Source organism: Stylophora pistillata, chromosome 13, assembly GCF_964205215.1.
Source record: "Stylophora pistillata chromosome 13, jaStyPist1.2, whole genome shotgun sequence".
NCBI lineage: Eukaryota > Metazoa > Cnidaria > Anthozoa > Scleractinia > Pocilloporidae > Stylophora > Stylophora pistillata.
In genome coordinates this window covers 1,188,224-1,201,119 of record NC_142531.1, presented here as the reverse complement: position 1 = coordinate 1,201,119, position 12,896 = coordinate 1,188,224, and the positions used below count along the sequence as shown (strand labels likewise).

General features: G+C 35.7%; 2 protein-coding genes across 3 annotated transcripts; one reads left to right on the top strand and one right to left on the bottom strand.

Moving 5' to 3' along the window:
• Positions 1-7: 7 nt before the first annotated feature.
• On the top strand, positions 8-6,875 carry LOC111345487 (developmentally-regulated GTP-binding protein 1). Of its 2 annotated transcripts, XM_022952771.2 has the most exons (11): positions 9-151; positions 227-347; positions 1,620-1,664; positions 2,224-2,424; positions 3,142-3,241; positions 4,238-4,307; positions 4,581-4,711; positions 5,220-5,387; positions 5,916-6,038; positions 6,194-6,289; positions 6,668-6,875. In XM_022952771.2, exons 1-11 carry the CDS (start codon positions 113-115, stop codon positions 6,672-6,674), a joined length of 1,101 nt encoding a protein of 366 aa, XP_022808506.1. In that variant the 5' UTR covers positions 9-112; the 3' UTR covers positions 6,675-6,875. The 2 variants fall into 2 exon arrangements, with proteins under 2 accessions (XP_022808514.1, XP_022808506.1); XM_022952779.2 differs by lacking the exon at positions 6,668-6,875 and having other exon boundaries at positions 8-151; positions 6,194-6,293.
• A 3,488-nt stretch (positions 6,876-10,363) lies between these two features.
• On the bottom strand, positions 10,364-12,652 carry LOC111345660 (ran-specific GTPase-activating protein). The gene is made up of 5 exons (XM_022952952.2): positions 12,509-12,652; positions 12,307-12,422; positions 12,028-12,185; positions 11,273-11,398; positions 10,364-10,856 (listed from the first exon to the last, which is right to left on the bottom strand). Exons 1-5 carry the CDS (start codon positions 12,521-12,523, stop codon positions 10,573-10,575), a joined length of 699 nt encoding a protein of 232 aa, XP_022808687.1. The 5' UTR covers positions 12,524-12,652; the 3' UTR covers positions 10,364-10,572.
• Positions 12,653-12,896: the final 244 nt, after the last annotated feature.

Sequence of the window (12,896 nt, the reverse complement as noted above, 5' to 3'; positions counted from 1 at the left end):
GGTTGTTCCGGTCATTAGACACGTACCTCATATACAAAGAACAGTTCACTTGTGGGTTAGAAAGGTATCGACTAGAGACATTTTGGAAGCGTGTATTCTCTTAATTTTCGCCATGGGTATCCTCGAAAAAATCGCCGAAATAGAAAATGAGGTATGTTTATGTTGTATTTTCCCCCCAAGTTTTCATAATTGTGTTATTTCATAGAATATTTTGGCCAATTTACAGATGGCGCGAACCCAGAAGAACAAGGCAACAGCCCACCATCTTGGATTGTTGAAAGCTCGTTTAGCCAAATTACGGAGGGAACTGATCACACCAAAGGGCGGAGGGGGAGCAACAGGAGAGGGTTAGTGTTAGGCTTCAGTATTCAAACAGCCGTCAAAGTGTTTGTACTTGAGTTGTATTGAACAAATTTCCAAGCTTGATCCTAACGTGTCTTAAGAACACCGGTACCCTTAATTTGATGTTGCAAGAGTATTACTTGTAGTGACAATGTTTCAAGAGCGATAGAATGTTTCTCTCTGAGGAGTTTTCAGATTGTTGTTTTGGTCTAAAAGTGACGATTTTGTCACCTACCACTCTGCCCTTGACATCTGTGGCAAGATCTTCATGTGACCCAATACTTTATTGTGTACACAACTATTCAATGGGAGAAAACAATAGCAAATACAGTAAAAACCCGCATGTAAGAACCTAAAAATTAAGAACCTAAAATTTGCCATTTATACCCCCTATAAAAAAGAACCTATTCAGCCTAAGAAAATTATAATAGGTTCTTATTTTCTAAAATCATATAGTACATTAGAGGTACACTGAAATTATTTACTGTAATCATAATCGAAGAAAAACCAAATACAAACTTATCTTATTTCCCTTTTTGTGGGGTGGGGTGGGGTAGGGGTGGTGTGGTGAATAAAATTAAAATATAGGACAATTACCAACTTGTTATGCAGGTGTGTTTTTCTCTAAGAATAAGAACCTGTTTTAAGAAGCTAAATAGCCTAAAATTTTGTTAAGTACCATTTATATAAGAACCTGTTTAGGCTAACTCCTAAAAATGTAGGTTCTTACTTGCGGATTTTTACTGTACAATAGTTTGCCGCTGAGAGTAAATTTTTTTTCTTAACTGTTAACTACTCGGTTCCGTAAAAAGAAAGTTCTTTATCTGCGCACACACTAATCCAAGTAATAAACTGTAGAGCCAAAATTCACGAGTTTTATACCTGCTAGCATTTTGCATATAATTACGGTCACACTACAATGTACACTAATTAGCAATGATTCTATTTTGATAAAACGTAAATGGCGGTGTGAATTGCTGATTATGCAACATTAACAATAGTATTGGATTATATGAAAATCTTTTAATACAATTATCTGTTATCACTGATTTATGAACATCAAGAAAAGAGGAACATTCAAGAAATGAAAATGAAGTAACCCATAAATGACCTGCATAGTTGTAGTTACTATTTGGAGTGTATTTTATTTAAAAGTAAAAAATAATTACATCTCTGAATATATATTGATTGGGAACTCCTTTTGTTTAATTTTTTGTGAATTTTTCACTATTTTGAGCACAGTAGTGGGTGAAAAAGTTGTACATCTGATTTTGTAGGTTTTGATGTGGCAAAGACTGGTGATGCTAGAATTGGCTTTGTTGGTAAGTTACATTAAATATTTGGGTTACCTTAGTACAAAACATCTTTGATCATTCTGTGAAGGGCTGATTACACAGAAACAGAGCATTGTAAGTAAACAGTAATTCCCCTTCTGAACTTAGTAAAAATAGCCTCATTTTCAAATACAAAAAACACAACTGTTACAGTAGAAAAGGTACTCTTTTCTCTGTTGCATTTTGATGGACTTTTTTATTTCTGTAGAATTTGTAAAGGAGAATTGTACTCCAAAATCATATATTGATTTATTTTAACTCCATCTTTTAATTTTCCAAAGATGAGTTCTGTAACATCCTGAAAATTTCAAGGATACTTTTTGATGATAGTAGAGTTGAAAATCATGTATGGTTTTTTTAGCATACTTCTTCTCCAAAAATGCCAGCAACCTTATTGTGGAAAAAGTTTGAAATTTTGGATTTGTTTCAGCTGTTTGACAAACCTTACCTGAGACCTTGTTTTTCTGGACTTTCATGCAAATTGCCCAAAAGAGAGTGAGAATCAGTTAATACTTTGTTGATAATCAGATGGATTATTTCTCTGTAGGATTTCCATCTGTTGGGAAGTCAACTCTTTTAACCACTCTAGCTGGCGTGTACTCCGAAGTGGCTGCTTATGAATTCACCACCCTTACCACTGTTCCTGGTGTGATTCGGTATAAAGGAGCTAAAATTCAACTCCTCGATTTGCCAGGGATTATTGAGGGAGCTAAAGATGGCAAAGGAAGGGGTCGTCAAGTTATTGCAGGTGTGGTGATATATGTATAGTGAAAGTGAAAGTGAAAGTGAAAGTGAATGATTCGATACCTTACTAGCAGCATCTATAGGCTGAATTGCTAAGGTCTACAGTGCCACCAAGGTTGAGATTGGACGCCAGCATTATCAGGGGCCTCTTGCAGCCGCTTTAGTCCATGTAACGACCTCACCTTTTCCCCCCACACATTCCACCCCAGGGGAGGACATCCATCGCACAGTAATCTCCTGTGTGAGAAATTAACGTCTCCTACCCCTAACCCTGCAGGAGATGGGACCTCCATTTATTCATCCTTATCCGAGAAGACTAGAATATCTATTCATTTCATTGATGTTATAGAAAGGTAGCAAATTCTCCTCAGTTATTTTAAGACCATGTGTATTGGTCTGGCCGGGGCTTGAACCCTCAACCTCCTGAAGAACACAATCCGGCACTCTAACCAATTGAGCTAACCAGGAGGCGGTTATATTCTGCTTTGCTCAACTTTATTTCAATTGATATGAGGGCTCTGGATAGAATTTGAAGTAGGTTTGTGTCCAACCTGAATTAGGGGACTCAGATAAATGACAAGAAGACAGCAAATTATTAGTTGGAGTCACCTTCTGTTGAGAAACCTGTAATGCAGGCTATTGTTTGCTACTGTTTGCTGTTTTTAGCTTTAAAAAAAAGTGATGTAATAATGCCAGTTTTCTGTTGGTTGATTTCCTACAGTTGCCAGGACATGCAGCCTAATTTTTATTGTACTAGATGTGCTAAAGCCTTTAGGACACAAGCGACTCATTGAGCATGAATTGGAAGGATTTGGTATAAGGTAAAGGTTGTAATTAAACTTCCCACCCTTGTGGCTGCAGATCAAAAAACCACTCTGGGGGTTTCCTAAGCTTATTCAAAATGCTCACACATGCCATGTTATATTAATTTGAACCATGAAAACAAAAGAAAGGTCCTTGAAAGTGAAAAACTGTACTTTCCCTGAGGGCTGTGGAGTCACATTTCTGTGAAGTATACAGAATTCAGATTGTAATCTGATGTCATGGGATCAGATTCCTTATGAGAAATCCTGACTTTCTTGCAATGAAAAGCTGGTCCCCTACTTTATTGCTTAGCCCTTTACAAGCTAACTTTAGTATGCATATTCTCTATACTGTTCTCTATACATTTCATAAGGTGTTCACCGCGAGAATTTGTTGAACAATCAAGAACTTCTTTAGTTGGTGATAATTTGCTTTATTCTCATGATTTTAATGGTTGATTCAGAGATGATATTGTAAGGAGAAATTAAAAGTAAGTAAGTAAGTAATTTTCTTTTTTTTTTTCCTTTTTTTTCTTTTTCTAACCATTTTCACTGCATTACCGCAGTAGAGTAGGACTAGAACGGAACATATGTAAACCATGTGAGTAGTCCACCAAATAAAACCCACCCATCCCACCCCAGGGGAGGACATCTATCACACAGTAATCTTGTGCAGGGGAAATTAACGTCTGCTACACCTAACCCTGTACTAGACGGGACCTCCATTTGTTCATCCCTATCCGAGAAGACTAGAATATCTAACCATTTCTTGATGTTATAAAAAGGTAGCATATTCTCAATTATTTCAAGACCTTGAGTGTTGGCCCAGCTGGGGCTTGAACCCTCAACCTCCTGCACAACAGTCCAGTGCTCTATCCATTGAGCTAACTGGGAGGCTTGTCAAAGGGTTAAAATAAAATACATGGAGTTGTATTATTAATTTTTATGTTCCTAGTCGAACAATTGTTATTTTATCACCAACTAACACAGGTGGTGTTATTTTTTTTTGGTCAGGCTTAATAAGGAACCACCAAACATAACATTCAGAAAGAAAGAAAAGGGTGGAATCAACCTCCAAACCACAGTATGTATTAAGACACAGAACTTATTATCACACAGGAGAAATATAGCCAAAAGGAAGGCTTACTTCTTAATCACTCTTGGAAATGGTGTAATTGTAATAAGGTCCTGATTTATTTTTGAAATAGCAAATTCATTGGTGGTCAGAGAATGGAAAAATCTCTTTAATGAAGATTTAAAACATAGACATTTGCCAAGATATGCCTTGTTCATTTTGTGTTTTATTCTCTCATTTAATCAAAAAAGGTTTGAAGTGGTTGTTTAAACTCTGTTACAGTGCACTCAGTCTGAGCTGGACATTGATTCTGTGAGATCCATCTTGAGTGAATACCGCATTGCTAATGCTGACATAACCCTAAGATATGATGCCAATGCAGATGATCTCATTGATGTAATAGAAGGAAACAGGTACAGAAATACAGAACCTAAAAATCTTGATATCTCTATACAAGGCTGTTATTCTGTACCATAAAACAGAGATTAAGTTATGCAAGGAATGCACTGGTAACATTTCTCAAGGGTTACCCAGACCATACATTTTATTCTTAACCAGGGGTTTCTGTAACAATTAAATTATACTAAATCTAACTACTGTACCAACAGTAAATGGCAACAAACGAAATAAACCCAGCGAAATGAAAGATTAAAACATACCTGAGAGTTTATACCCCTAAAGGGACACGAGACGCAGCATTATAAACATACAATGACAAAATACATAACATTGATGAATCTCTTGGCACAAAACTAAAATATATACTGAAACAATGGGGACTGAACCCTATTATGTTGCTGGACTGTGGGCCCTTAAAATTTGTTGTAACAAGTTCTTTTCTGGACTTTGACCAGTTGTTAAAAGAGGCATTTGTTAACATGGTTTGATATAATTTACTGATTCCTCTTTTTTCAATTTCAGGGTTTACATTCCTTGCATCTATATTCTGAACAAAATTGATCAAATTTCAATAGAGGAATTAGATTTGATATACCGCATTCCACATGCAGTTCCATTATCAGCTCACCATAAGTGGAACTTTGATGATTTGCTAGAAAAAACTTGGGAATACCTCAGTCTTATAAGGATGTGAGTGGCCCTTGATTTAGTTTTTGAAGCAGTGTTTTGATGTATTTCTTGACAGATTGCTGGGACAGCTACTTTTAATTATTAAACTGGATATCGATTACTCAAACAAGTCTTATAAACCAGTGGTGTTAACCAATGCTAATATCAACAGAGTCATGGCCAGAGTCAAAAGCCATTATATCTTGACGTACAGAAGAAAAAAAGAAGCACTCCTTTCTTTTCTCTATGCTCTTGGGTGGCAGTATATGTATAAACAATGGGAAGAAACAGATTATGAATTCTAACAAATTCAACTCTGAACTGATGGGTGACCAACTGTGAAGGAGTTGGCCTTTTGTCAATTGCATGGTAGTAAGTGAACTTGATACTTTTGAAACACAAATCAAATAAGTGGTGGAGTGGAGGAATTGAACTCTGGTCCTACCAATTCCAAATATAACACCCAGTGAGTACAGTGAAAGAGGGGTGGGGGCAAAAGTAGCCCCAGTACTTAACTTGAAACCATGTTTTATTTCTTATGCTTGGTAGATACACAAAGCCCAAAGGTCAGCTACCAGATTATGAAAGCCCAGTGGTGCTGAAAAATGGACAGTCATCTATTGAAGACTTCTGTAACAATTTACACAAGAGTATCATGAAAGAATTCAAACAGTAAGGCTTATTCTTCTTAATAATCTATAAGCATACAGTTTAAAGTTATTATCCAAATCCAGAGCCTGTTATTACATATACTAGTATTTATCATTTCAGTTAAATTTATATCGTGCAGTAGAATGGCTGATTGTTTACTTTTTCATTCTTTGCAGTGCATTAGTTTGGGGCTCCTCTGTGAAATTTAGCCCACAGAAAGTTGGTAAAGAGCATATATTGCATGATGAAGATGTTGTCCAAATAGTAAAAAAGTAAGCACCTGGAGTAAACTGATATTCATTCTTGGTCAGTTTATTTGTCCTGATTTCTGTTTCAGTTACTTTTGACATTATGGTTAGAATGCTGCATAGATTTTTGAATTGACCAGGATATAACTAACAATTATTCACCAATGAAAGTGGAGGTGAATAATTGTTTTAGTACATACGGTACAGACATTGAAAGCTTAGTTTATATCTTTCAAATATATGGAAAACTGGTCAGAAATTAAACTTGTGATGCACAATTTTGTCTCATTGGCTCTGAACTACATGTAGCCAATCAGCATGTACTAAAAGCACTATTCACCTGTGATATATGATAATTACTGATGGTCATTTGTTTCTAATTTTACCTTTTTTTCCCTGCAGAGTGTAGTTTATGGCATACAAATCCTAAGAGGGACTATTTGACTTTTCGTGAACTGACCTGACATGAGGAAAGAACTTCCTGATACCATCACTTTAGACAGATATAATTATTTTAGACAGAGTTGAAATATTTGTCTCTAGTGACAGAATAAATAAACCAACAGAAGTTTAACTGGTGATATTGATATTAAATGAAACTTACTGGTAACTTTCCATTTGTTTCTGTTCACTATAATCAGTCTTCCCTTACAGACACTGCTCCAAGCTGCAACTGTTTTGGGTTGCATGGGGAGAAAAAAAAATTTGGTCACCAGTGTTAAGTGGAGCAAAGAAAAATGAGATGAACATCTTTATTAAATGTAGCTGAAGATCTGATGTTGTCTTTAATAAATTAATGTTCATGGTTGACCTTGAGATGTTGCATGAATTTCTGTTAATAATTACTGTCACTATGGGCCATCCTACTATTTTTTTTTCCACAAACTAACTTTCAAACTGCAGTGTAGTACACAATGAATTACAACCCACCCAGTAATTTTGCATTATTTTATTGGCCACTTTGCTGCACATGTTGCAAAATCACATGACAATTACCACCCATAACCCCTGCCTGTGTCAATAGTGGTCCTCCTATTATTTCCATCAAAGCAAAGCCAGGGGAAAAAAGCTAGTTCAAGAGTTTCACCTTTTCTTCTTTGTTATTTTACATGGAAGGACAACAAACTTGTTTGATAGAGTCCAGAATAATTACAGTAAAAAAGCTGGTCACAAAAGCTGTTCCAGAAAGTAAAAAAAAAAAAAATCAAACTATACCATCACCATCTCTGAAGGTGTAGAAAGTTATGAGTAACCTTTAGGTTTAGTCCTAAGCAATTTTCTTCAGTCATTAATTTTTTGTAAAATAGGGAATTAAGACAACCGTGTTATTATCATAAAAGAAACCAACAGTTTTTCATCCAACTTTAGCATGGAGGAAAGAGAGAAAGTCCCAACCCCACTTGAAAACTGGCATGACCATACAATTCCTTTATTTCTTAAAGCAGAACTTTTCCTTTTTATGAGTCTGTATCAACCCTAATGCACAATATTGATAATGATAAAGCTCCAGCAAACATACTTAATCTATTTCAGAAAACATCTAATATTCATTCATACAATACACAATCATTTATGTCTAGAAAGTTTATGTTAAAAATTTGAGACTAGAAATACAAAATAATTCCTTCTCTCGGATCGGAGTAAAGCTGTGGAATAAGATACCAAGCTGTGTAAGGGATCTTACAAGAAGGCTTTCTAAAAAGTCCTTTGCAAACTGCTATTTGATATCTTAGAAAAAGAAGATAACTATATTCAAACCCCCATGATCATTAAAAAAGTAGGTACATAGATACACCTAAGTTTGAATGTCTTCTCTTTTCTGTGTGACTCTGTGACTGTGTAAATAACAACTCCTTGTGCTTAGATACTAGATGATTTATGTTGTTCAGGTACTTGTCTTGCCCTGACAGGATTAGCTTTCTAGATATTTGCGGGGCAAACTATCCTACTTTTATTTTATTTAAAAAGATCAAAGAATAACATTGTCATTGTTGTTGTTGTTAAATCAAAGGCTTTTCTATACGTGGGTTTTGCATGATGTGGACATTTATGGGAGGGTCACAAACTAACCCCATCTTTTATTGCTGCTACAGTTACTGTATGTAACTTTATATTAATAGAGAGTAGAGTGGTATCAGTTGTCTGGCAGCAATTTCACTGCTATCTAGCAACCAAACCAGAAGCGATCAAGGGTCCTTGTATCCTTTTCTTTGCTTAAGCTCAATAGAAAGAACTTGATGCATGTTAGTTGATTTGTTCTTTTAAATACCTATTATTTCCATGCATGATTTGGAAAGATCAGGATTCAAATGGACCAAGCATGGACACATATCCCATCCTTACATTTAATACCAGAAACATTTCCAGAATGTAATGCCATTGAGAGAAAGAAGCCACTAACATGTAGGGTACCCTTACAGTATGCGATGTCCATAATAGTTCATGGTTTTGTAGTTTGCTTGGATGTTCTTGTAGTGGTAGTTATGATGACCTAATAACTCAAAAAGACACAGTCTACATTCAAGATCTGGTAAAGTTAATGAATCAGTGTTAATAATTAGGCAAGACACTCTTCTCCTACAGTGCTTCTCTCCACCAAGGTTGTAAATAGATACCGAGGAACTGTCAGGGAAGCTTAACACTTAAACTCCCTTGAGCAACCAAGGTAGAGATTCTCCTTACAAATCATCATAATCAATACAACTTTCAACAAGACAAGTGATGGGGAAAAATTTAATTAGGGGATTATTAGTTGACCCATTATCAATTTCTCCAAACTTGCATCACAAGAATTGTGTTAGACAATAAAGAGAATTACAAGTAAGATCTTGGGAGTGGAAGGGTTAATGAAATACATTGATAAAACAATGATGAACTAGCATCATTTTTAGAGGGCATTATAATACTTCTGCTTTGTTTATATTATCGAAAGCAAGATAAACTCTAGAAGTGTAAGCCACTTGGGTAAGGTCCTGACGTAACCTTTTCCTGAGCATGTTTTGATTTTCATTTGTGAAAGTTTAAAGGCAAGTTTAAGTACCACTTTTTATTTCTTAAATTACATAAATATCACTATACAGCATTCATAATTATTGCTTTAAAAGTACATAATGTAAAGCAAAAGCTAAAATCTAAGTAATGCACCTATATTGAAAATTAGCTAGAACTTGTACAAAACAAAAATGTGTTCAACATGTTGACAAAGAATGAGGCTATTAATTTTTGCCAGCAACCTAACAGTGAATAGAAATTAAGGAAATCAAGTCTTATCTCTTTACAAGAAAAAATGAAGCCTTGAAGACTTACAAAAGCATAGAAACACAGAATGAGATCCTGTGGCATGTGGAAAAGACATTCCTTGATAATCTGAAGAGCTGAAGAAAAACTTATTGGTTTCACCTTAGCCAATTCTATTGAGTAACTAGTTGTTATTTGTGTTTGTTCATGACCTGTGATGTCATCAAATGTAAAAATCCATTTACAGTGGCAACTTTTGAAGCTTTTATAAACTTGAATGTAATTATAAAAAATTCTATGCTATTGCAGAAGCCATTTGATTTTAAAATTTGACAACACCACACTGATGTTTTGTAACTGTATATTTCCCGAGGAAATATTTCATATGTCAGCAGTTAGATTTATTTACAGTTAGTATTGCTGTTACCTGAGTCACAAAACAATAAGACTAATCATATAATAGGAAACAATTCAGGAAACCTTAACTGTGCCAATCAGCCCTGAGGGAGAAAAGCAAGCAATAATAATGAAGAATTTAGATGTAAGTTGTAGCTCAATTCCCGTGATTGGATTGATCAGTATTGTGTAAATGAGCCAAGTGACAAGAATTTCACTGTAATTGTAAACAACAGAAAAAGGGACAGGGCTTTAATACAGGGAAAATTTCAATTCTGTTCATGAAGACAACAAAGATACTCTTAAATAGTATGCCTGTTGGGTCTCTAAGTGCACCAGTACAGGTTAATTTTGCCTCAAGGCTTGTTTCCAAAAAGGAAGAGATTATGTCTGATTTGAGATTTCGGAGATAATCAAATCAGCAGAGTTGCTGAAAGAGTTAGCTAAGTCAAGAATGAAGCAATCTGGAATCTTGAGTTTACGTTATCTTGTTCACAGAGTTGCATGGATTGCATGATGGATAATCAAAGTATTAATGCATTAAGTACGTCAACTAGCTCTAAGTGTGCTGCATCCTTGAATGTACCCTCAAAGTTTTCAGCAGCATAGGAAAAGTTACAAGTTGCAAAGTAACATTATGTGCTACATTATCTAATCTTGAACAGTTCTGAGCTTTACTTTTCTGGTGTATCTTCTGTGGTTTCTGGCTCTTTGACTTTATCATCATCCGTAGCTGTACTTGTTGATTCTTTAGCTTCTTTAGTTTCACTAGTCTTACTGTCAGTTTCATTGTCTGTATTTTCTGATTTATTTTCTTTGTCTTCATCATCATTATTTTCCTTAACATTAAGGCCTTCCAGTTCTTGGGCTAACTTGTCACTTTCCTGTTGATTAGTCTTTTTGCTTGCTGTGACCTCATCCCTGGCCTTGACAAACTCTTCTTTGAACTTCTTTGCATCTGTGTGATAAAAATAGTAACCCATGATAAACTTAGAAATGAGCAATGACAACTTTGACTTTACTCAAAAATGTACAACAGCCTTAATCACTTTGACTATGCAGGAGTGTTGCTAGGGACTGGCTGATGGACAAGCGGCAAACACCAGCTGGACTTCTAGCCAGCTTTTGCTCAGTAGAGCGCTATCTTTGCACCACCTGGCTTGAAATTTCAGCAGGCAGTCTAATTTCTTAGCTACTCCCTACTATGGAAGAGCTGAGAATCTGTTCCTTCTTTTTTTTATGAACCAAACAGGAATGGGATGTCCAAACCAAAGCAGAAACCCTTACATAGGAATACGAATGTTTCTGGAACATCACAATTAAACAGTCAACTGTAATTTAAAACAGGCACATGTAATTGATGTAAATACTCACTTTCTGCATTAGCAAATCTTATAGCCAGTGTTTCTGTTTTTATTTCTTCGTCAGCAAAGTCTGGTGCAGTCCACACCCAAGCTCTGTCACTTCCACAATTTGGCCTCAATTCCATATCTTTAGAAACTACAACAGAAAAAAATAAGCACTGTAACTTAAAAGTTCATTTGGAAAACATTAATTATGCATTCCATTTCAAAGGTTTCTTTGCAACAGTCTATGCATAATTAATCTATGGGGTTATATGGAAATCTTGCCGTTCATTTGCCACACATTATTTCATGTCTCAGAAACTTGAAAATATTTATTAAAGACCTTGGAAATACACTTTTATCTGATAATCATTTGACTTGTTACACTAAAACCTATAAATTTGACTATAGTGATTGTTCATTAATACAAAACTAGTTATTCACTTTCCAAAGCTTAATTGTTAAAATAACACCTATGCAAGAGGCAGCCCACTCATTGGCCAAGAGCCCCTCAATTAGTCACAAACAGTACAGAAAGTTGAACTGACTGCTGATTTAGTTGACTACATCAATCCATTACAAGTAATTAATTCCTTTCATTTATCAGAAAACAAAATGCACTCTCCCTTCGAAATTTTTCCAATTTGAGTATTGGAAAAATTTAGACTGGATTGAACGTTCCAAATTGGATTTGGACTCCTCTGATTAACCATGACGACCGTTTTAAGATGTGTAACTGTACAATGTAATTTTAACCGTTAATGGCGTCGAAATTATACTTACTGTAATGATTTGCACATATTTTAAACGTCTTGTCTCTTCTCATGAGAACTCTGTATGTTCCCTTATCACTATTTTTCAAAATCTTTATTTCACCGACTCCTCTTTCTTTCCATTCGTTCTCCTCGCCGCTGGTTTCGAATCGGTACAGTTTTGCTCGTCTGTATAAAGGGTAAAGGAGAGCATAATTACAGGAGAATTAGCAAGCAAAATATCGCGACCGACCCTTTATGAACCTAGCCGACAATCTGATATGAAATTTTGCGATATGCAGAGACTTACAGTTTCAAGAGCAATTCTTCGTTTTCCTCAAGTGCTTTGAAATTGACATCTATCTTAGGAAGGTTGACAATCGGTTCAAAATGAACGTCAGGACTTGCGGGAGCTTCGTCAGATGTCTGTCGTGCAAATTACATCAGAAGATTATTAACGCTTTTAAAAATTATACTAGACAAGCAAAAATATGGGAAAAGAAATAAGCTACCTTTTCATTGCTCATTGTGTACTTTCGACGATAAGATGAACGAGATAAAACAAGATTTCCAAGGCCGGTTTTCAAACGTAGCAAGAAGAAAAAATTATTTCGCGCTTCAAATCTTGCGCAATGACGTACGACGCATAGCTCAGTCAGTGGAGTCTCATCGTGGGCTCAGATTATCAAATTGGCGGGAAATTTATTCACGTCGATCCGTCGATCCACGTCGGCGCAGGTTTCCACTTCTCCTTCCGCCATATTTAAATGCACCAAGCAATTTCGCTTCGCTGGGTTCTGATGGCTTTCTTTTGTCTTTTTGCCGAAGGGCAAATTATGTTGACATTGTTCTTCGGAAAGAGGTAAGCGACAAACAGAAACACTTTACCGTTCCAAGGCT